The sequence below is a fragment of the Cibotium barometz genome, chromosome 4 (genome assembly GCF_041138505.1).
Source record: "Cibotium barometz isolate CiBa-2024 chromosome 4, ASM4113850v1, whole genome shotgun sequence".
NCBI lineage: Eukaryota > Viridiplantae > Streptophyta > Polypodiopsida > Cyatheales > Cibotiaceae > Cibotium > Cibotium barometz.
This window is the reverse complement of record NC_141049.1, coordinates 97,400-123,162: the sequence shown is the minus strand read 5'-3', so window position 1 is coordinate 123,162 and position 25,763 is coordinate 97,400. Positions and strand designations below refer to the sequence as shown.

At 46.3% G+C, this 25,763-nt stretch overlaps 1 protein-coding gene across 4 annotated transcripts in view; it reads left to right on the top strand.

Annotated features, from left to right (window-relative positions):
- Positions 1-25,763, top strand: part of EMB2191 (Cytidine/deoxycytidylate deaminase family protein) — a 123,926-nt gene that overhangs the window by 68,065 nt on the left and 30,098 nt on the right. For 2 of the 4 annotated variants that reach the window (XM_086784168.1, XM_086784173.1), the window contains exons 5-8: positions 1,072-1,138; positions 11,387-11,546; positions 11,683-11,782; positions 11,906-12,012. In XM_086784168.1, coding sequence (XP_086640294.1) covers positions 1,072-1,138; positions 11,387-11,546; positions 11,683-11,782; positions 11,906-12,012 — 434 coding nt within the window. The remainder of the gene's footprint in view (positions 1-1,071; positions 1,139-11,386; positions 11,547-11,682; positions 11,783-11,905; positions 12,013-25,763) is intronic. The other 2 variants (XM_086784178.1, XM_086784181.1) reach the window with 2 other exon arrangements.

Here is a 25,763-nt window from a genome sequence, read left to right as displayed (position 1 = left end):
CGTATGTCTTGGATCCCGAGTTCCAAGGATGTGGACAAGAGGCCGATGATGAGGTGATGGATGGTTGGGAGACAGTGCTTTCTAGGCAGGTTCGTGATGCAGATAAACGAAGGTTGGTGAAAGACCAACTTGGATTTTATCGCAGCAAGTTGGGAAGGTTTGGATCGGCTGATGCACAGAGAGATAGGTTTAAGATAGGGGCTGCTTTATGGTGGGAGGATTATGGGACTCGTACACCACAGCTTCAATCATTGGCAGTAAGGATCTTGTCTCAAGGTGCAAGCTCCTCTCCGATTGAGCAGCTATGAAGTGTGTTCGGCCATGTTGCATCCAAGAAGAGGAACAAATTTGGGACAAAACAAGTCAATGACTTGATTTTTGTAAGTGCTAATTTGCGCTTGCTTGGTGATATGGCTTCTCCCAAATGAGAGAAGTTTATATTGCTTGATGAGGAGTCCTCGGATGATGAGAAGACACATGGACTTGTAGATCCTTGTCAGGATGGGATTGAAGATTTGGATGTTGCAGATGTTGGTCTTGATGATATGGCTTTCTTGGATGACATAGATGATAGTCTCCTTGATGGCATCACTGGCAGTAGCCATGCATGATATCTCCTTACTATTTGCATGTCACCTTGAGGCTCTGGACATGGACTGAAGGTGGCTGAAATTTCTGAGATTTTATGTATTTTTATGTATTTTTACCAATGGTACGTATTTTTACGTACCTTAACATGAAAACCATGAAGGTCTTAAGCCAACTCCACAACGAGAAAAAACCCAAAGAAAAATCTACCAATCACAACTAGTAGAGCTAAGGTTCCAGGCATCACACACTTTAATCTCAACTAAAAAAAATCAGTTTTGTTTTGGGTTTTGGTTTGGTATTTCAGAACTCTTCAATGTGTGTGTGTGTGTGTGAGAGAGAGAGAGAGAGAGAGAGAGAGAGAGAGAGAGAGAGAGAGAAATGAAATGAAATGAAATGTTAGAGAGAGAGAGAGTAATTTTCTGCTTGTAAGGAATATGTCTATATCTAATTGGTCATTATGTTCATGTACATTGCTATCAGCTGCGTGCTTGTGAAAGATGGAGAAGTGGTAGCTTCTGGGAGCAACAGAACAAATGCGACAGGAAACGTAGCCTCAATACCCCTTGTTTGATTTGGAATGTCTCTTTCCTTATGTTTGGAAAATACAACTGAAATTGCCAACTAACATGCATTTTCTGAATTCATTCTCACTTCTACACATGCATGACCATGTTTCCAACAGTGCAACTCGTTTTTTAATTTTTTGGGCCTTTTTTAATGTAGGTTGGGGATTTTTTTGCCACATGGTGTGGGCCTCACTTGGAAACTGTGTGCCAGACGGCCATTTCACCCACTTCGGCCCGTTTCCAACAAGTGAAAGTGGGGAAACAGTGTTTCCCCGTTTCAGGTCCCGTTTCCCCTGTTTCGTGTGACTATGGAGTGTTGCTCCCGAGTCCCTACTAATGGTGGGGAGGCTGGTGGGAGCATGATGGTAATCCTAGCTGGGTGGAGGGTGGACTCTCCATGAGTGATGTGACTATTTGGTATGGGAACTGATGAATCTTTAGAGCGAGTTGTCTGGTGCAAGGGGCCTCTATGCTTTTTTTTTTTGGGAGGGGGGGTTGTAACTATGTGGGACAATGCATTGAGGCCGATACACTCATGACTTGAATCTGATGGCAACCAGTGACTTGTTCTTGGGCTAGGGCTCACAATATGCTCAATGCCTATCCAGGAGGTAACTTGACAGTGTACTTTGCACAAGTATGTCCATGTGGCACTGTAGTACTAGGGTGCACATGACACCCCATCATGTTTAACTTGTTAATGGGGTTAGCACTTCGTCTGGACAAACCGTCAACAATGTTGTGTCCTTTTTGTAAAACTCCCTGTTATGCCTCGAAGGATGTTCTGCTCCGGGGTCAAAAACTTTGTAATGGGTCTGATCTAGTGGACGACAAAGCTCTTTAGGGGCATCGACAAGCTGAACATCTCAATGTTGTTTTTGTTTGGTGGTCTTCCTGGTAGATTTCTTCAAGGTTTTCTTTATCCTGTCTTGCATGGACTTAAAATTGTCCTAAGGAAACTCATTCACACGACTAGCCACATATAAATAAGAACTAGCTGTTAATACCAAGGCATCCTTCACCTTTCAATGTCAAGCCTACTATTAAGAGGTTCCTATTTCTACTTCCAATTCTATACTGCATTCTAAGGCAGCATAGAAAGAGCAATAAAGACAATCAAAAGAGCAGAAAAAGAAAGGGAGAGCACCTATTCGATATGCGGCCCTTCGGATTATGATAAAAAAAGTAGACGGGGCTTGATTAGCAACCTTCTTGCAGACAACACCCTCTGTGCTGCTGCAGTCAAATAAGGTTACAACACGCTGATTACCTAGGTGACCATGACACTTATCATCTTCCCTTGTAGAACTTTCCTCTTGCTTATCTTGTAGCACCTTAGTCGAGTTCTCCTCCTCCTTATCTTGCTTCCTACGGATGAGTGTACTTGTAAGTGGAGCTAGTGGTGGAGGGAAATTGGGAAAGGCTGAGCAATAATTGTGGTTGTGGAAGAGTTGGATCCAGGTTTAGTTGGTTGACTTTTGAGGCAAACTTTTTACTGTGTCCAACCATGTAACAGAATCAGCACTGATGTTGTTGATGGTACTGCTGCAGTTTGGTCTCAGATAATTGGCCCCTCGTCAGCTACAGTTAGGTCTCAGATAATTAGCCCATGTCACGTGTTCTTATGCCTTCTGGTCTTGGGTCATGGTTGGCTTTTTGACTTGAGACTTGGAGCTAGAGTCTCCCTGTGCTTGAGATTGGGCCAAAGATGGCCCATGATTGTGCCCCATGATTGTGCGTCTTGCAACCCCTATATTGGAGCAATGCCAATGCATCAACTTTGGCAGTCTTTGGCTTTCCATGGTTATGCATCGTTTCCATTTCATGTGCAAGTTGCATGGCATCTGCAAATGTCAGGGGGACATAAGCCTCAAATGTACCCTTGGATGGTGTGGTCCAACCCATACAAAAAAGTGCCCAACTTGGCCTTGTTTGATTTCTGCAGTTATTGTGTCAACTGGGTAACTTTGTTGGCAAATGTGAGTACTAGTTGCGTGAGTCTTGGAGCCATGCCCAAGACTTTGGTCCCTTTGCAAAACTTGGCCTATTCGTAGGCAACAACTTCGGTCGTTGCATCCATGTTGCACAACCAATCTTGCCATCACGTGCAAGCGTCACACCCATCAAATGACATGCAGCTAGCATAGCTTTGTCCTTTTTGGACCTTTGCTCGGTAGTTTAAATAAGCAATAAGGTGATGTAACCATGAATGAAGAGCATTTGGATCCAACTTACCATCATACATATGGAATTGGATATTCTTGGATAGATGATTTGTAACAAGCCTTCATACTATGGCATGCATAAAAACCTTGAGAAAATATGAAAATAACCAAAAGAAAGAGAGTAGAGAGAGAAGACACCACACTAGAGGTCGGAATGGCCTTGGGCCGATCCCCCTCTGAGTTATATTAGATAAAATCCCATTGGAGGAGTCTTGAGTACAAGTTTTTAGAGCTAGAGAGCTCTCTTGTCTTCTTTGAGAAATAGCTGAATTTATAGTTCTTGCCCAAAAGCATTTGAGAAAAGCGCTTTATAACTCACTTATAGCCCAAAAACATCTTTTTAATAATAAAAGCTTTTCTCTTTTAAGTATCTAAAAAGATTTTAATCTTTTGCTTTCCAAAAGCTAGTCGCATCATTCCAAGCCTGTAAGGTGGCCCTATGCTGCCATCTTGCCACGTGTCAGTGACATGTCACCATCGTCGTGTCATCAACCCCACGTCATATTTCGGTTCAAAATTTTTAAGGCCTTTCATTTGGCGCGTTGTGTTTTTGCGTATTAGCAACCTGTATCTTGATGCTTTGGTGACCTCTCCTCAACTTATTAAACAATTGTCCTCAACCAATAGGTCTTGCTTTTCTCTGCTTTTTCTTGTTGTGGGCCTAGCTCTTCTCGCTCTAGCGTTTGAGACATGGTTCTTCATATGGAGTGTCCTTCTCTCCTCTTGTGCTTGGCTTTGGGGAGCATCTTGCCCTCACGGTTTTCACCCTTCACATAAAGTGACCTTGGGTTTGACCTCTCTGGTAGATACTCCCACCCCTTGTACCTCTAGAGTCGCCCTCAGTTAGGAGTTTCCCAACATGATTCTCTCACAATCAAGATCAACATGCACCCGTTATATCTCAGAAGACACAAACAAACTTGTGCACACATGGTCGCCCTTGGGTTCAACTGGGCGTCCCCGGCCCTTTGACACATACACATATATTCTCACAAGCATAAATCAAATGAACAAATGAATGCACAAATAGTTCCTTGGTTTTGACACCAATTTCTTCGTTTTTACACAGTTTCTATTGTAATTCAACTACCCATGTCAGTGTTTGACTATGGTAGACTAATAGTATTCATATCCATGTACTCAATTCTGATTTCCTTCACTGACAAACCGTGTCTTCATGAGATGGCTAGTCCCATGACTCTTGTACAAAATATTGTGTTGTTCAATCTTGAAGTTGCTCCTTTAGAATACAACTCGGACAACAACCTTCGAGTTCTAGAATACTGAATTCCTTGCAATGGAATATAAACCTTGAACATTCTTCTTTGTTCTTGGTTTCTTGGATGTCAAAAATACAAAGGCCGGTGACATCCCTCAGCGTCTAATCAGTTGTCCTCAACTGAAAAGCTTCCTAATATGCCTGTAAAACCTGCGGATACTCCGCAACAACGAAGTTCTCATCCACCCACTTGGCATCCATAGCCAAATAATTCTTGAAGTTGACAAAGTACTTTCTAGTAACCTTGCCATGCGATCCCCTTATTTCCTTATGAAAGACAATTTGCTCTAGTTGAAGAACTTCCTCTAGCTCTTCAATTTTTGGTGGATCCTTGTTCACTGGTTTTAAAGTTCAGGACTCTTATAAGCTCTTAGCAGATTGACATGAAGAGAATTGTGAATCCTACTCATCTCCTGCAAAGATCTCATCCTTAGTTCTTAGAAGTGGTGGTAGTACAACTTTGCCATGAACAACCTTGAACGGTGCCTTTCTTGTGGAACTATGCACTATATTGTTGTAGGCAATCTCTACTAGTGGAAGATACTTCCCCACTTTGTTTTCTGTTCTGCCACATAGCACTTTCAACTCCAATATGGTTGAATTTGCTATCTCACTTTGGCCATCTGTCTGTGGATGATACAAGCAAGAAAAATCCAATTTCATCCCCATATAATATATTATCAAACAATGCTCTCCAAAACAAACTGGTCGTCTTGGATCTACAATAGACTTGGGCATTCCATGATGTTTGAATACTTGTGTCAAAAAAATCCTTGCCATGTGGTCTGCCTTGATGATCTTCCTTACTGGAATGAAATGAGCTTGCTTACTGAACCCACCGTCCACAATGGTCCAAATACCATCATTCCCAAACTTGACGTTGGCAAGTCGAAAATCTAGTCCATTGCTATACTTTCCCATGGCCTCTCGAGCACAGGTAGAGGCATAAGCAGTCGTGGAGTCTTTTAAGGATTATACTTGACCTTTTGGCAAGTCAAGCACTTGGATATATACTTGTCAATATCCTTGCATAAGGTGTCTCCTCAATCACTTTTTGCCTCAAATCCTTGGTTACACATAACTGTGTATCCATTAGCAAATATCCCTTCATAAGGTGGTGCATGTGTCTCCTCAATCACTTTTTGCCTCAAATCCTTGGTTACACATAACAGTGTAATTATTAGCAAATATCTCTCTTTCAAGAAATAATGATTAACTGTCTGACCATCCTCTAGCTTCCGCATAATCCCACCAAAGTCCTCATCATGCACTTAGTGATCTCTCATGGAATCCAACTCTATAATAGGCAATGGACGCTGAATGTACCTATGGCCTTCTTTCTAGGTGTATGGATAATTTGGAAATGAAACATGTACAAAAAGGTCGCCCACCTCATATGCTTCTCGGAAAGCCTAGTTTGGGTCAAAAAATGTCTCAAACTTTGATGATGCAACTTCACCATGAAATTAGCCCCAAGCAAATAATGCTTCCATGAAGTAAGGACATGAATCACGACTAGAAGTTCTTTCTTATAAACCTGCAAGTGTTTCTCAGCATGTTGCAACCTTTGACTCTCAAGGGCAACCACATGCCCTTGTTGCAAAATTGCCCCTAGACATAGTTGTCACGGTTTGAAAATACGATACCGTACGAGAATTTTTGGTACGATATGAAATTTTCGGATATCGTACGATAAAATACGGTTTTTATTTTTTATTTTTTATTTTTTAATTTAACACTCACAACCTATGGAGCTTCAAGCTTGAATGTGAGGGAAGGTTGGGAGGGGAGGAGTCTGCAGTGCTTGAGGAACCAAAACATGGATATGTGTCTCTCCCAGTTGGATCTCTCGATTGTCTTCAAAAAAGAACCTGGATGGGTAATGCAATACCAAAGGTCTCCCAGTGTAGCGTTTATGACTAAGGGACCGTCCTTGCACAAATACGAGCAGTGCATCTAGGGTGATAGGTTTAGGGACTCCTCTCTAGATCAAAATGGCCATGTCCAAATCTTCTCCCTCGTAAATAACTTGAGAATCTAACTGTCTAGCTTACCTATACCAGGGATCTCCAAGTGATGTAGCAAGATTCTCTCATGCTACCAATCAAGTGTACACTACCAGTCTACCTTGCCAGATTTTTTAGGTCTCTCAACAACCCCATATGGAATACTGAGTGGATACGAAAGTTGCGAAGTATTGCGAGCATTTGGGATCTTCGTTAAGCAAGGTTTCTATATATATTTTTAAAGCATTTGGAATTTTTTTTTTCAAAAAAGTTTTTTTTTGGAGGGTGGGGGGAAAAAAAAAACTTGTACCGTACGAACCGTACGGTATGAATGGGTTCGTACCGGTACGAAAAACAACTATGCCCATATACAATCCCCACTTGCATCACATTCCACTACAAAAGGTTTCACTAGGTCTGAAATGACCAATACTGGTCCAGTAGTAAGCTTCTCCTTTAATAGGTTGAAGATGTGTCTCTGACACTCACCCCATCTGAACACTATTTTCTTCTTGGTTAGATCATGCAATGGAGCGGCAATGGTGGCAAAGTTTCTGATGAACCTATTGTAATAGGAGCATAACCCCAAGAAACCGTGCACCTCATGTACGGATTTCAATTCTGGCCAATTCTTGATGGCCTCAAGCTTTGTTTGCACTCCTTCCTTAGACACTAGATGTCCAAGGTACGATGTCCTTCTTGGTGTACAGGTGGTCTTCCACTTCACGCACTTCCCTTGGTAGATTATCCCCTTCATCTAGGGTTACAAACCCTTCCTCCGCTCTTGGCTCTTCATTAATGGGTTTTAAGTCTGGAATTTCTCCCTCACTCTCTCCCATGACTATTTCTGGCTCTTTACCATGTGATTGAAGTAAGTTCACACTTCCCATCTCCTTTTGTTCGGCTCTAGCCCTTTGAGTATTGAGCTCTTGTTTCCTTAAGCTCAACTGTCGTTCTACCTCAATCCTTTTCAGATCTAATTCTACTTCCTATGAGGTTGGGAAGAATACTTGACCACCACTACGTCACCATGAAACACTTGTTCCGCATACAAGGCCGGCCCCATCTCCTCGAGTTTGATACCCAACTGTTTCGCACAAGCTCTATGGAAATGAAATTATCTTTGGCTCCCATGTCAAACAACACTAGAGCATTCTTGTCCCACACTTTGCTCCAAGAGAGGCATAACTCTCTAGCCTTGGGTTATGAAATGTTTCCCAATACATTGGAAATCCCACCAACCACTGGCTTCTACTTTTCCTTGGACTTTACTTGCTCTTTGGGTCCTTTAGGACGATCCGGACATAGGGCCGACATGTGTCCCTGTTTGCCACATCTAAAGCATTTCCCTTCCTTGCAGTAGACCTCTATTTGCTTATTGGTCAAGTTGTGCTTTCTTTTGTAGGAGTTTGGAATATCCTCGGCTGCATAGGCTGAAACCTATTCTCGGAGTTCTCACACTTCTCAAGTATTGAAGACTTGTGATCTTCAATACTTGTCTTTTTTTTTTTTTGGTTCGTCTACCATGTGGACCTTGGCAGCAATTGAAGCCAAATGCATCAAATCTTGGATGGTATCTTCGGACATACATTCACAAAATCTCAAATGTTGTCATGCGAACCAGCCTGATACTTTCTTAACTTAGACTTCTCAGAAATCTCTTTAAAAGAAGTAATCTTGAGATATGTATCCGAAAATTTCTTGTTTTAGTGATCAACTGGCTCACCTGTTTCCATCCGCATTCTTTCCCATGCAAAGTGCATGTCATCTTCAAACTTCTTACTACTTAGGTAAAAACCGATCATAAAGTTGCTTCTTGAAGTCTTTCCATTTCTTGGGAGATGTTCGCTCAACCATGAGTGCACCCCACCATGCATTGGCTGTCTCCGTAAGATGTAAACTAGCCATGCGAATCTTGGATGACTCTGAATAGTTTTTGGAACCAAAAGTAATATCAAATTGGTGGATAAAAGTGAGAGCTTTGTCTGCCTACACCTTAACCATAGGCTCCATCATATGGTGTAAAAAGAGAAGAGCTTTTATTATTAAAAAGATACTTTTTGGGCTATAAGTGAGTTATAAGGCGCTTTTCTCAAGTGCTTTTGGGCAAGAACTATAAATTTAGCTATTCTCTCATTGTTGAGATATGTCAAAAGACAAGAGAGCTCCTTTTCTCTAAGAACTTGTACTAATGACTTCTCCAAGAGATTTTATCTAATACAACTCGGAGGGGATGGGGGTTGCCCAAGGCTATTCCAACCTCCAGTGTGGTGTCTTCTCTCTCTACTCTCTCTCTTTGTTTATTTTCAGATTTTCTCAAGGTTTTACGCGTGAAGTTGTTGTTTTCATGAAGATAAGCTAAGTACATGTGCCATAGCCCTTATGAAGGTTTGTTACAATGGTGTCAAAGCAAAGGTTTTCTCAGCTTTTCTCTGCTTTTTCTTGTTGTGGGCCTAGCTCTTCTCTCTCTGGCTCTTGAGACATGGTTCTTCATGCAGAATGTCCTTCTCTTCTCTCGCCTTTGACTTAGGGGAGCATCTTGCCCTCATGGTTTTCACCTTTCACATAAAGTGACCTTGAGTTTGACCTCTCTGGCAAATACCTCCACCCCTTGGACCTCTAGAGTCACCCTCAGCTAGGAGTTTCCCAGCATGATTCTCTTCCTGTCAAGATCAACACACACATGCTATATGTCAAAAGACACAAACACGTGCACACATGCTCGCCTTAGGTCCAAGATCCTCCCATAGTTACCGTTTTTCACCACTTGTAGGCGATGCTACCGAAGGCGAAGGAGCACCTAGTGGGGGTTTGAGCCCAAGACCTTCTGGTCCCAAGACAAACACTTCACCACTTGAGCTACCACCTCATTGGTGCTCGTCTTTGGGTTCAACCAGGCGTCCTCAACCCTGAACACACATACACAGATATGCTGACAAGCATAAATTAAATGAACAAATGATTGCACAAATAGTTCTTGGTTTTGACACCAATTTTTTGGTTTTACACCAGTTCATGCTGTAGTGCAACTACCCATGTCAATGTCTGACTATAGTATATACTTAGTTCTGATTTCCTTCATTGATAAACATTGCCTCCATGAGATGGCTAGTCCCATGATTCTTGTACAAAAGATTGTGTTGTTCAATCTCAGAGTTGCTTCTTTTGGATACAACTTGTACAACAACCCTCGAGTTCTAGAATACTCAATTCTTTGCAGTGGAATATAAACCTTGAGCATTCTCCTTTGTTCTTGGTTCCTTGGATGTCAAAAATACAGAAGTCCGGTGACATGATTGATGGGAGGTATTGATATTGAGAATTCACTTTGGAAGCATTGCAGCATGGCAAGGAGGTCCATTTGTCTTTTCGAGTAGCCTCGGCTTCATGCCATCACTCTTCCTTGTAAGCCTTGGCTTCATGCCTTTGCTCCTTCGAAAGAAACTGCGCTAATTTTGTGGCTCTTTGGTGTTCTTTTTCCCGTTGTTCTTGTGTAGGGCCTTGATTATGTATGCATAACTTTACTGTCTCCAATAGTTGCTACATGGTGACATTTGTCAGGAGAGTGATGGGAATTGGGGTTCTAGGGGGGTCCTAGGGTGCGAAGCCCGGGAAGTCTTCTCAATGATTTGTGTCTCCTACCCCTCCCCACACTTGCAAAGTTTGGTCACCATCAAACATCGTCGGGTGAGATATGGTGCTCCATCTCACGTTTGCTCAATGATTTTTCTAGAGGACGTAGACACTATCCACTATAGCTGTGTGGGCGGCTCTTAGAGGTGTTCCCCGGAGCTCTCACAAACCATTCACAAATTTTCTTCTCTACACTTGTCCAGCACCCGTACCAGAGTGGAAACTTTGATACCGACGTCACATGAGTAGTTGAGTAGGCGCTCGTAATATGAAATTAATTTCAATGAGAGGAGAGAGATGAAGAGTTTGAAGGAGAGAAAATGTACCCAATTGGGTCCCGATTTGCCACTTAAGAGCCCCCCAGCTAGCGGTGTATTTGCTTGTTACTGGATCATAACTGCACAGAAAAGTTTTACCACAATGATAACTTGATGGAGTGTCTAGACCTCTGTGGAAGTATCATTGGCTGAATCTCAGGCTAACGGTTGGCAACTGTGCATATGAGGTTGCTTGTCTATGCAAGGGCGGATGTCATGCTTGAGCTTGGAAGACCTTTAACATTGGCCTCTCTGCAGATGCAGGCAACTCCTTGCTGTTTACCTTTGCTGCCAAAGGCTGAATGTAGAAGCTCTTCAATGTTTATGAGATGGAAGATGAGGAGATCCAAGGGTGGTTTTTAAAGGAATGGAGATCCCTTCACGCAGTTGGCCAGCCGTACATAGCCTATGACTGGGCGAGAATAGGGAAAAATCCCCTCTTTGCTAACTGATCTTCTACCTGACATGATGAGCACTTGCCTGCTTCCCACATATTGCTCAGGCTGCTCGGAAAACCAGCCTAATGCAAATGGGTCTATTTGATGTCTTTTAGCTGCCCAGCTCATATTTGTGAAGCTGTTTCTGGACTATCCGGTGCACAGTGTGAATTACGGCCACTGCCATGACTGGAGAGAAGTCTTCCTCCATTTCCTAATGCATCTCTTCTCAATACTTAAGGTATTAGATATTTGTCTATAAAAGCTTGAACAAGTGCAAAATTTGAACAGTTGGAAGACAGACATGACGAATTGTTTTTTTTTCTTGCTAGGCAACACGACATGCAGAACTGGAAGCCATCGACAAACTGTTGGTGAGATGGCAGCAAGCGGGCCTTAGTCAACGGCAAGTTGCGGACCAGTTCTCCAAGTGTGAACTATATGTTACTTGTGAACCTTGTATCATGTGCGCTGCTGCTCTCTCTATCCTTGGTTGGTCCTCACATTTAGCAGTTTTAAATTGACATGATGTTTGTGATTAGTAATGCTAAGTGTAAGGAGCTCTAAGATTTGCTATCTGGGTGATTTTATGTATTACTAACTAGCGAAAAGTTGTTTTGTTTTTCAGGAATCGGTAAAGTATTTTATGGCTGTGGAAATGACAGGTTTGGAGGTTGTGGTTCTGTCCTCACTATACATGAAGATGGGTCTGGGCCATGTGGCAAAAGGTTAAGCATTTCTTTTGAGGAATGATATCTGTATTGGCTAGATAAGTTCTAACATTCTGATATCCCTGCATTATTTTCCCATTTTTGCTTTATTAGAGAATCTGATTGTTGTTGATTTCATAGTTTGCCAGTGGATTTCGAGATCCAGAAGCTTCAATGTGTTGGAGGTTTCATGGCCGATGATGCAGTTTCACTTCTACGTGGTTTCTATGAACAGGGAAATCCTAATGGTGAGTGCTGATCCACTTGTATGTCCTGTGTGTGGGTGCTTTCTTCTACATATGTCTCTCTGTAATCCTTGCAGTCTTTTATAAGACATTAATAAAATCTCTCTCTACATCCTGCTGTCCAAATGTAAAGCTGCTACGAGATGCCCTTGGATGTGACATGCAGAACATGAAAGATCCAAAACTCAGCAGAAGAGATCCGTCTTTACTCTATTTGAGGGAGGTCCCAAGTTCTGCTAAGGTATGGGGATATCTCATGGTGGGATAAACACATCCAAAAGGGAGGCGAATGTTAAGATCCAGGCTTAAGCTAAATATAGCATACTTGGCCAGTCTATGTTAGACCCATGGCTCTGTTATGGGTGACGGTTGTCTCAGTTTGACGGGTCAGAGTAGCCCTTAGGATCGCTCAGTGCGAGGACACTCTCGGGATAGATCTATGGTACACTGAGACTTCGAGGGTATGATAGTTTCTTAATTGGCGAGTACTAAAGACTGTATGGGGTAAGTCAAGTCTTTCTTGGAATTTACTGGATTCGTTTGGAGATCGATCCGAGATTTTGCCAAGTGATTGCATCTTTGACTCAAGGAGTGAGAAGTAACAAGAGCAAGTAGAGTCTCTCATGGTGTGGAATGATGTAGTCAATTAAAGCTTCAAGGCTTTGAAGGATTTGGTGACTCATAAGTACGGCACCAAAGTTGCAAATAATGAAGCCTCTACTTTCAGAGAGCTATGTTATTTGTACTTGTTTTGTTTTTCTTTTCCATGATGAGACAAACCACGGATAGCATTATATCACTTTTGTCTCGTAGACCCATTGGGTCTTTAGGAGAGGTTTAATATATAGACCCCTTGTCCTATTGGTGCGGATCAACGTACCTCTTACTGTCACTGGCGAGCTTCACACCAGCACCCACACAGCCCACACAGGCATCGCATACAACCTTCAACTTCACCCATGACTTGGCAGACATATATGAGCATCATGTATATGACGGGCTATTCCAGATGGATCCCCTGTCTTCTCTAGACACACTCACCACCCAGCTGTCATCTCTACTACATATGGCCGCCACCCGCAGCTTCCCCCATCATACACACATTGCACATGTAGGACATGCCCCAGAATCGGTGGTATGATGATGAGTGCAGAGAGCTATATAGACACCTGTGGGCCCAGAGAGCACTGGGGACCATTACATAGAGACAGGCGAGCCGACAGATGAGGATCCTCACACGCCGTAAGAGGCGTGCATATGAGGAGGCATAGTACTGGGATATATACCACCTACTCATGAGCAGAGATGTAGCCACTGCATGGCGCTGGATGAGAGAATCGCCCTCGTACCCCGATTGAGGATCCACACACATGGCACACATATGCAAAGAGCCTCTACCATATCCCTCAGCAGCTGCCCATACCACAGCCACAGGAATCCCGCCCTACCACCTCTACTTTCTTTACCGCCTCGATGGTAGAGAGAGCTATCCACCGGTTACAGCATGGGAGATCGGCTGACCACACAGGTATACAGAGTGAGCATCTTATTTATGCAGCTGACACACTGGGACCCTTTGTTGCTCACCTTTTTAATAGGGCACTAGTGGAGGGTCTACTAGCTGAGTGGCCTATGCACACCATCGTGCCTCTCCACAAAGCGGGAGACATGCTAGACCCCAGCAACTACAGGGCTCTCATGATTGGTCATACATTGGCCAAACTTTATGGCGCAGTGCTCGAGGCAGAGTTGAGCTCATATGTAGAGAAGGAGGGACTGCGAGCATTAGGGGAGGCTGGATTCCGACGAGGTTTCTCCACTATTGACCATATATTCACTCTGAGATGTCATATTCACTCTGAGATGTCTGATTGACCAGGCTAGGGCGCAGGAGAAGAGATTATACTGCTGCTTTGTAGATTTCCACAAAGCATTTGACACGGTGCCACGAGAGAGACTCTTCCAGCGCCTACAGTTATTGGGGATCACATCAGAGATGGTTTGGGGCATCTATGCTTTATATGAGCATGTCTTCGGGCGTATACGATGCCCCGGGGCTCTATCTGATGTTATTGCTAGCACCATAGGTGTGAAGCAAGGATGCCCACTCTCTCCTACACTATTTGGGCTATACATGGATGAGGTGGCTGACTTCATTGGTCACGGTGGTGGGGACAGGGTATAGACATCTCAGGTACCACAGTCCACATTATGCTATATGCAAATGATATTATTCTGGTCTCTGAGTCGCAGATGGGACTACAGCACCATCTCCATGCACTCGATTACTTTTGCACACAGAGGGGGCTTACAGTGAACCTTGGGAAAACCAAGGCCATGATTTTCCACACCTCAGGGCTGGTTCGACAACATGCCATCTTCACACTAGCAGGAGGGCAAGTAGAGGTGGTAGACTCATATGTGTACCTGAGGATTACATTTACGACTCCGCCGGGGAGATTTACTATGGCTCAAGCAGCCATCGATAGACTCACACGAGGGTATGCAGCTCTGGCCATGCTAGGGAGACAGTGTCTGAAACCGGCCTTCAGAAAACTGACGGGCGGTCGGTAAAACAAACACTCACACATAAAACACTTCAAACCCATTGAGGACCTAGAAAAGGAAAACAAACAGGGGGAGCTAGAGTGCTCTTGCAAACAGTACACGGACACCGATTGGCCCCAAAACGCAGTGGCGCCCTTTGCGGTATTTCTTTAATTGATTTTAAGAGCTTTGATTACAATAAGGTTGGAAACTTAGATTTTAAGAGCTTTGATTACAATAAGGTTGGAAACTCAGTCGTCTCAGTAGAACCCCTGAAGCCTGCAAAGAACCTGCATCATGGCTTCTTGTCCACTCGGCATCCACAAACAAGTCGAGCTATTGTTCACATCGAAAGACTCTCTAACATTGAGTCTGCATACAGAAGCTTTCTCCTATGATCAGGACTGCCACAACCATCCATAGCCTCTCACCCTATGAACAACATCACACCCTGACACATCCAATGCTTCTGCATCACAACACAGACTCCCAAACTGTCTCTCAAAAGAGAACTCGCATCACAGCACAGCAGCATACCATAAAGTCGACACACCTGTACCAACCCTCTCTACCTTCCAAGGGTACTATCCATCTCTGTCATGGATTCCCTATCCCCTGCCCAATCAGTAGCAAGGCTGTACCAAACATGTGTCCATTCCTGTACCTTCTGCCTGCATGTGACCTATCTCCTGGAGAAACCCAAAAACATGTTTCCTCGAGAAACCTACGACCTGTTTCCCTTTGAAACTTTTGTCCTGTTTCCATACAGAACCATTCATGGCACCATTCAACAACAGTGCCAACAACGGCATACATCTAGTTACCTGTTCCCTCATGCATCACTCCCATGCCAAGAAACACTACCAGGTGACCTTGTACTTGCAGCCAATAATCCATGTACACAGTGTACTTGCAGCCAAGCAAAACAACCCATAAAGAGTCTCAAAACAGTCCCGGAATTGCTCATGTTCGTAGCCACATGCACTGCCACGAAACAGTCCATAAGCCCTTTCCATAATAGACCTGGCTGTGTGCCTCCTTCAGCCCTGCGCCTCCCCTCCTGCGATGGCCAGCAGTCCTGCGCTGCCTTCCATGAGAGAGAGAGAGAGAGAGATAGGACAGTCTTGCACTTCCTAGAGCCGGCCTCCTTTCAAGAGAAAGGGCGTGAGAATCTGTTGGCTGGGCGCTTCCTGCAGCCAGCCCACTAGCCTCTTTTCCAAGCCAGTAAAGCATGTATCTCTGCTACATCTGCCCGACCAGCCCTTCCGGCAAATCTGTCCGCTTTTCAGCAGAGAGAGAGAGAGAGAGAGAGAGAGAGAGAGAGAGAGAGAGAGAGAGCGCTGCAGTCTGGCTGCTTTCCAAAAGGGGAGATAGAGAGTGGGTGAGCTTGCTGAGCTGTGCGCTGCCCTGCAGTCTGCGCACCTGCGCTCCTTGGTGACCAGCCGTCAAAGAGAAAAGCACCCCCGTCTGCTGGCCCGACTTGTAGCTAGAGAGGGAGAGCCTCCACGTGCTGTTCAGCCCCCGTGTGCCACCTGCAAACAGACCAATAGCCACAAAGAGGAGCAAAACCTGTCGTACTGCACCTCCTGCAGCCAGCCCGCCAGTAGCCAAAAGGGAAAGTACACGTGCTGCAGCCCGACCTCTTCCCCAAAGGCGTGGACAGCCCTGCGTTTCCTGCAGCTGCCCGACTTTTTCCCCAAAGGATGAAGTGCATCAGTCTGCTGGCCCGACCAGCCTGCCAGACCTTTTTCCACGAGCCAAAAAGCACATGCGACTGAAGTTGCAGCTCGACTCCCTCTAAAAGAAACATATGCCCTCATAATATCATAAAGGCCACGATTATCCCCTAAAAGGGGTGCTTTTATTTTTAAAGGCTTTTAAACCTTTGTCCCCTCCAAACATGGGGTTGTCCACACATGGGTTACTTTTTATTTTAACTCCAATCTGATGCCATTCACACTGTCCACCATGTCCCGGTGCACACCTGCATACTGTCCAGAGAAAAACACAGGATCGTGACATACCCCCCTCTTGAAAAATAGCAAGCGTCCTCGATTGCACTCAGTGGCACAGTAAGGCATCTTATGAGCAAAGACGCCCCATATGGCAAAAACAATGTCCCTCCAATGCATCTGGGTGATAAAACAATCATCCTGCACAATAGGCCACACTGTCACATCAAAGTGACAAACCACTCTTGCTTGTTCCTTCAGAACCTACAGCAAAAGTCTAAAACCAAATGGAAACACGTTAACTGTGTTAGCCAAAAACAAAACCATGTATCATTCTACATATGGCACACATATGCATGAGACACATATGCATATGCAAACAATACGCTCCTCAAGTTGCTCTACCTACTCTAAAGTAACAGTGTAAGGGCTGCTCGCAAGCCTTACGCCCATGGACATCCCGCAGGACCCACGATGGATGGTACAACATGAGCATATGAAAGCACTCAATGCATCCAAACACTACATCCACTAAGTACTTCCCACATATGTCTCATGGCCATCCCACAGGAGTCACACCCAGTGGTGCATCCATGAACATAATAAAGTACTTGATGTATCATACCAACATACCAAATCCCAAGTGCTGTTTTTATGGATAGAATCCATCTCATTTTGCATGGCTTGCATCCAATGCTCATCCTCATGAGCCTCTTCAAATGAATCTGGCTCATCTACATCACAAAGTGTACTCATGCAAGCAACATCTGCATGTTCTCTTGCATTACGTGAACCAGCATGTGTCCTGCTACCAAGTGGAGTTGCAAGTCTGCTCTCTTGTAAAGTACGGAGCAGCCAACAAGGCACAACTCTAGCCTCCTTTGTTGCTGTCCGCTCTTGCTCCACTGCTTCCTCCACATTTTGAGATGTAATGAGCTCATTCATGGGCTGATTTGGAGCACCCAAATGTTGTCCATTGGGCAAAGTTGATGGCTGATCTGTATAGCCATCAATTCCCAATGGGAGAAGTCCTTCAAACATGTTATGTGGGCGTGAAGGTGTCTATTCAAAAAATTCAGCCAATGGTGTCTAAATTTTCATCAAATACAACATCGCTGTCGCCCAAAATCCTGTGTGTGGAAGGATTAAAGAGACAGTAGCCTTTAGTGCCACTTCTATAACCCACAAATATGCACTTAGTAGCTTTGTCATGAAGCTAACCCTTGAAGGCCAAATCTGATGTATTTGCATGTTTTGAACATTTTGCGGCACAAGCTGAAAATCAAACAAGTTGCAAAGTGCAGACCCTCCTCCGTACAAATCGAGGGGGGGGGGGGTGGGGGGGGGGGTACATGTCCATTGCTTTGATAATGATGGGTTGCTACAGGCCAGCGAGAAGAGCACTTGTTGTTGGCTTGGTGGGAGTAGGCACCAACATTGATGGCGACGGGAGCGGGTGCTGGTAGTGAAGGGGTAGGCACAGGTGACGGGAGTAGGTGGAGGGGCTTGCATACGGCGGAGCGGGAGGCGGTTAGACCAGAGCATGTGACGGGGAGCAGCTATAGCAGGCGACGGGAGCAGTGGACGGCGACTGGGACGCAGCAAAGTAGCTGGATGATGATGGGAGCAGCCAAACAAATCTGCTACTGGACCGGCGATGACGACAAAAATAGACCCCAAAAATTTCAAAAGTCCGTCAAATGCCATCGAAGGCCCCAGGTGGAGCTGAGTGTTGCTGGGGGGCCGCCGCCTCTCGTGCGAGCGTTGCTCGTGGGTGGGGCGGTGGAGTCCTCTCCACTATCGCTGCCCGATTCGGTGGTTGGAAAGGGTGGCATAGGCCAATTGGGCGGAGCAGAGGACGGTGTCGTCGGAACGGAGCGCTGGCCGGACGTTGACGGAAGTCCAGTGCTGGACGGACTGTGCAGGCGGCGAAAAAACGGATATAGCTGGCTGGAACTCAGGTGCTAGAAACTGCATGGCTAGATGGAAGAAGCCCAGCTCTGATACCATTGTTGGGGATTAGGGTTTCAGAGAAACAAAGATGATACACAGCAACAAACTCTCAAGAGAGTGCGAGAGATGGTGTTGCTACTCAAAGTAGATGGATACATAGACATGCTAAAGCTTTTGACATGAAACTATCAATATCTTTTTTTGTCCAAACTAAAAGATTGTAGTCGTACACTCTCTCTCCCGTCTCTCAAGTCTCTCTCTCTCTCTCTCTCTCTCTCTCTCTCTCTCTCTCTCCCGTCTCTCAAGTCTCTCTCTCTCTCTCTCTCTCTCTCTCTCCCTCCCTCTACAATGGGAGGGTCTGTAGATGACAAAATCAGCCAGCTTGATCATATCCTTAGGGATCTTATCAAGGACCAAAAGAAGACATTGGACAGCACCATCACCGCCATCAAGAAGGACTTATTGACGCGCATGGGGAAGCTGGAGGCCGAAGTGGAAATATGGAAGGAAGAGAAGCTTACCATGCAAGAGGAGTGGGAGAAGGAAAAGCTCGCCATGCAGGAGGAAATCAACCTTTTGAAGGGCGAAGTGGCATCCTTACGCGATCGTCCACGGAAGGAAGGAGAGACTCTTGAGGTGGACAAAGAGGCAATCAAAGAAGAGATCACCAAAACCCTCACCCACACAAATGAGGGGAAAATGGAGGCGGCCCGCGAAGGATGGGTAGAAGTGATGAAGAAGAACATCAAAAAGGAGGTGCAAGAAGATGTACAAGTGATGAAGAAGAACATCAAGAAGGAGGTACAAGAAGATGTACACATGATGCAGTCTACTCTTGATGAAGAGAAGATGCGACGGATCCGGCGCCTCAACATCTGAGTCACAGGGATACCAGAGAGCACTACCTCCACGTCCGAGATTGACAGGCGGAACCTATGTACCAAGCTAGGACTAAAGGAGGATGAGCCACTCCCATTCACTAGAGTGTATGGAGGACAACCCCAAAGGACTCCACCAAAGGCAAGGCCTTAGTGCTACAGTTCCCGGACGAGGAGAGTAGGATGAGCTTTATGAGAAGACGGGCTATCTTGAGGAGCTTGCCAGGGGACCCCATCTACTTCGATGATTGAAGGGGACCGAGGCGGAACACGCACACGAGAGAGTGAGAGAGAGAGACACGATATAGTGGGGAGTGCCTAAAATGTATACTGTGAGCCCTCCCCTTATTCACTATATGAAAGAATAAGGTGTATACATGTGTGGGCGCCCGGACACGGGCGACCGCCCGGACGGCACAGGAGCCTTTAACCCCAACAACCTCCCACTTAAAGGCCAATGTGCCTTCAAGTGAGAACCCACTACCTACTAGCCTATAACTAGTATGTACAAGAGATGGACGAGATACGATGTTGAAGAGGACCGAGGCGGAGCATACACGAGAGGAGAGAGAGAGAGAGGGAGAGAGAGACACGATATGGTGGGGAGAATGGAGCCCCTGTATGACTCTCTGTGAGCCCTCCCCTTATTCGCTATATGTAAAAGAATGAGGTGTACATATGTGGGCGCCCGGACACGGGTGACCCGGACGGCACAGGGGCCTTTAACCCCAACAACCTAAAGGCCAATGTGCCTTCAAGTGAGAACCCACTAGCCTATGACTAGTATGTACAAAGTAGGATGAGATACGACGGATTTCATCCCACACCTACGGGCTCACTATGAAGTAGTGCATCCGGCTTTCCAAGTAGACCATAGCGCAATGGAAGCCATGCAAAGATATCAGCCATCTCTGCATCCTGTCTACTAGAGCTCAAGCACTCCTGCAGGTATGTCATAAATGACCTGCATCGCTCCCCCATGCTGAATGTCCGTGTCAGCCACTACACGACTGACAACTCCCACTGCAAATGCTCCAACGGCAAATGCAAGCTCGGGTCTCGACAACAGTATGTCATACATGAGACTCCCGAACGCTGATATTACTTTGGCTATCTCGCATAGCCTCACCATGTCAGCCACAGCCGACTCCTCAGGACAGGACTGCGTCACATGTGGATGTGCTAACTCCTGGTCAATGTCCCCACATCCACGTGACCAATGTCAACATGCATATCTAGCATATGTCCTGGAACCATATCAGAAGCATCATCATGCTCTGACCGTAGCATCGCATCTCATCTGACATCAGCATGTCAAGAAATGACTGCACTACCGAAGCATCGTCGGCCTCCAAACCAGTCATCTCCGCCATCACACATGATGACTCGCCCTGTGCATCTATAGAGCTAATATGCTCCACATGTCTATCAACAGACACCCCATGCACTTGCTCCTGTGTCACATCTCGTGACTGTCCCAACGGTGCGTCCATAGAGCAAGCACTGCTCTCAACATGTCCCACGCTGGACAAACCATGCACCTCGGGCTCTGTCTGCGCATCTAACAATGGCAAACCTCTGGCATGCATCTCACATGCTAAGAATGACTGCAACGTATCACTGCACTCACTCTCCCCCTGCTGTGACTCACCAGAGCAAAGCCGCTCTATCCCAATCGGTAGCTCAACTGCAGACTCATGCACAGCTGTCTGTAGGTCACTGCGGACCTCAAACGTATCAGATGCATCAAAGGACAATGCATCCGCCTCTGGCTCAGTATGCTTGACCACTGTCTGAGCATCACCATGCAACCCATCTGCAAAAGATATGCGTCTAGAGTCACACTGTCTCCATAAAGGAAGTGTCACCACTGAGACCAAACCATCTCGTATTATATGAGTGACATGCAAAGGGTATACTAGGTGACTCCTTGCACCTCTCACTATGACTAGCGAACCACACTGCATCCGAAACGAATGCTCATCGAGTAAAACCCTGCATCCCTGGTCACTCAAGTGTGAGACTGAGATGAGACTCTGTATGAGTCCCGACACATAACGTACATGATGAAGCGTATACGATGCACCACTAGGCAAAGACATGCATACATCTCCAGCACCCTCAATGTCATATACTGAGCCATCTGCCATCTGCACACAACCAAGTCTCCCACTAAAAAAGCTACTGAACCAGTCACGCTACGGAGTGACATGAAAAGTAGCATGCGTATCTAGTAACCATCGTGGAGATAATGTGCAATCAATAGGCTCAAAATAACTTGAAGGAACACTAGTGAGAAAGGTGACCTGACCGTCACACTCATACTCAACCACTGAGTCAATCTCACTATCAACTGTCAATGCCAAACTAGCGTCATGACTCCGTTGTCTCTGCTGCCTCGTACGCCTGATGAAGCAACTACGTCTAATATGCCCCATATGACCACAATGCCAACATCTCTGCTGTCGACGTGATCTAGATCTCTGTCTCTCATGAGTATGAGACCTGCCTCTCACATGAGGCGTCTCAACCATAGCCATCCCAGTACCTGTACCATATGTACCATCTACATGGGAAACAGCATGGTGGACACACTCCGAAGCCATGACTGTTCACAAACAAGATAGACAAACTGCTCGAGTACAATACACTCTCCTACCCGAGAGTAGTGTGGTTGTGAACGTCTCCCACGTGAACCAAACGCGTCCAAAGTGTAGAGACTGGATGCGTAATACGCAATCCAACACTGCAAGATGCTCAACTAGCTGCTCACTAGCTCAACCGAGCATCCAACGCATTAGCGGATTTTACAAAAAATTCGGTAGAGTCTCCCCTGTATGTAGAAGAAACCCCAAATCGTCTACACGACGAACTAGATGCAAATGTGCATCCAACAACGCCAATACGACTCCAACAAAGTTCTCACACTTTGTTTACATGTACAGGATGTCACACTTTGCTTACATGCAAGAGGCGGTCATGCATCCAATAATGCATACATAGCATCCAATAAATGCTACGCTGTAATTGAGCTCACTAATCGCGTCACAAACTGCCTTAAATGCATATAAAAGTGCATCAACAAACACCTGTCATGTCATCCACTGGGCGTCCAAGTGTGGGCAAAGAGAGGATCGCACACCTCTCACAAAGGCATCCACACAAACGGGCATCCAAATGGGCATCCAAGTGTGGGTAATAACAAGAGGATCACACACCTCTTAAACTGTCACCCACACCATCAGGCAAGCAAGCATACACGCATCTAACAGGGCATATAGATGTGGAGTCGAGACGAATAAGGCTCGCCTTGTCCTAAGCACCTCCAATCCACACAGTTCTGCTCGTTGCTACCTGGTTTATGATCCTGCCAAGCTTAGCCACAACCTGTACGTACGTTTACACAAGCTTTAACTTGCCCTGGCTATGACCTTTCCACACAACGAACACACAAGATTGACATGTGCTCCCAAAAGGACTAAGCTGCCCTTCTCACGGCTCTGCCAGAGCAACTCCACCATTGGCCTGCTTGGAACTCTGGGTGACCTCTACTTGGCCAGGCACCTACGCTAACCCTGCTCAAGATTTAGGCCTGACTTTTCTTGCCTGCGCTGGCTTCACACCCAAAGATGCGATCACGTGATTGGCAGCGGCTCGCAAGATGCTTGCGCCTAAACCTGTGTTGGCCGGAGTCAAACCTGTGTTGTGTTGAGATATATCCATAGCCCACCAACCTATACCTACTGCATGATCTGGTCCCTGGTTAGCCTCGCCCTTTGCTCCACAACTGTCCTGCTGCTATTGATGTTGCAACACACACATGCACCTTGGACTTGTCCACCACTACTGCCAAGACCTATCACGGCAGCACACTGCGATGATCCTGGCCTGCCACCTATTGTGCCCAAGACACACAACTCTAGTAGCTTGGGGAGCACCTGCAAGAGTACCTCCAAATCTCTGCACAGAAAATCAGCAGTTCCAGCACCGCCGGCCGGCTCTACAAGCTCCACAAGTAGTGCTCCTCAGATCTGCTCTTGATGCTCCTGCAAACTCCGCCAGCTATTGCGAGAGCTCATTTAAGCAAGCTCTCCCAGATCTGTGTTCACTCCTTCTTGCTGAGCCCCAAGCTCCAAGCAAGCTCCAAGCAAGCTCCAAGCAAGCTCCTCTTCTTCTCCTGCCAAGCTCAAGGCTCCATAGCCAAGATTCTTTCTCGCGATGAAGATGATGGCTCCGCACACCCGCAAGCGCACACGTGTACACGCGGCACACCGGGCTCTGATACTAGTTGAAGGGGACCGAGGCGGAACACGCACACGAGAGAGTGAGAGAGAGAGACACGATATAGTGGGGAGTACCTAAAATGTATACCGTGAGCCCTCCCCTTATTCACTATATGAAAGAATAAGGTGTATACATGTGTGGGCGCCCGGACATGGGCGACCGCCCGGACGGCACAGGAGCCTTTAACCCCAACAATGATGACCTCACATGGATGCAACTGGAGCACAGAAGATTATGCATGCCGAAGATCAAGGCGGCATGCCAAGAAGGGAAGAAGGCACATTATAGGGATGGTCACATCTACATTGATGGGAAGAGGGTCGAATAGCGCCATCTGGCCTATGAGACACGGAGGAAACAACATGAAGACAAAGAGATACACATAGCAATCTGGAACTGTAATGGAGTCCTATGGACACATCCAGGGAGACGGGCGATGGAGGGCCGGGATATCATCTTGATGACAGAGACACATGAGAGCCCAGAGACGGGCTTACCACGGGTTGAGGGTTATCAGTGGGAGTTAGCTCACCGACAGGGGATGAGACAGGCCACCTCCCGAGGTTCAGGAGGTATTGCAGTGCTTTTCAGACATGGGTTACATGAGCATGTTCGAGTCGTAGCACGAGACTCGGAGGTGAGATACATGTGGAATATTTTACGCCTCTCGGAGACCAGATGGATTTATATCGCCCTTTGCTACTTTCCTCCGAAGGGGTCACGGTTTGCCACCACTGAGGAGCCGGGTGGAGGAGAGGCTAGTGAGTCTCCATACTCTGTCTTATCTGAGGAGATCTTACACTATTCGACACTTGGAGAAGTCTTCTTGATGGGGGACTTCAATGCACGGACTCATAGTAGACAGTGCGAGATCTATGACTTTGAGGATCCCTTGAGACTAGAGCCGCTAAGCTACAGAGGATACAGGGACCACTCGGATCTCCGCTAATGGAAAAGCTGATAGCACTGGATATGGGCAACATTTGCTGGAGCTTGGGGCCCGACACCATCTCGTTATTTATAACAGGATGACTCAGTGGCCAGATTCAGGTGGGTTGACTTGCTTTCCAGTGGGAGGCGGCAGTAGTACAGTGGATTATGTGATGGGATCCCGGGAGGCAGTAGATATGGTGTCGCACTTCACCGTACCACCATGCCCCATTGGGGCGGATCATACATACCTATCCCTCACTTTCAGGAGCTTACTGGAGACCCACCCACCCATCATACAGCCACCACGCACTATTTTCCACTTCACTCAGGACCTAGCCGAGGTGTACGACTATCATGTTCATGATCAGCTATTTGCCTTAGATCCATCGGCACCCATGGCCATGCTCACCTCCCAGCTCTCACATGTACTGCACTCCGCAGGCGCGAGGAGTTTCCCATACCACATACAGACAGGACAGCCACCTACATCTGGGAGCATGCCCTAGAACCGATGGTATGATGATGAGTGCAGAAACCTTTACCGCAGTCTCCGAGTGCAGAGGGCTCGCGGGCAGATCACCCAGAGGCAGGCAGGCAGGAGGATGCATACTCTCACCCGCCGTAAGCGGCGAGCTTATGAGGAGGCTCAGTACTGGGACACATATCACATGCTCATGAGCAGAGATGCTGGTGCTTGGAGGAGACTGAGAGAGCCCCGTCCTCCCACACCTATTGCCGATCCTCAGACCTGGCAGACATATGCAAAGAGATTTTATGATGTGCCTGCACAGCCCCCTATACCACAGCCCACAGAGCCATGCTCCACAGTCTCCACCTTCTTCACCCCACCTATGGTTAGGAGGGCCATATGACGACTCCAACATGGACGGGCGACAGATCATACAGGATTACAGGGAGAGCATCTCATCTATGCTATTGATACATTGGCACCATTTCTTGCTCATCTCTTCAACAAAGCTCTGTCAGAGGGGTTTCCGGCTGAGTGGACGATGCACACTATTGTGCCGATCCGTAAAGCAGGAGATGTACTAGACCCCGGGAACTACAGGACCATCATGATTGGCCATATATTGGCCAAACTATACGGGGCAGTTTTGGAGGCAGAGCTGAGCACTCATGCAGAGGTTGGGGGATTGAGAGCAGCAAGCCAGGCAGGCTTCCGTCGAGCCTTCTCGACCATCGACCA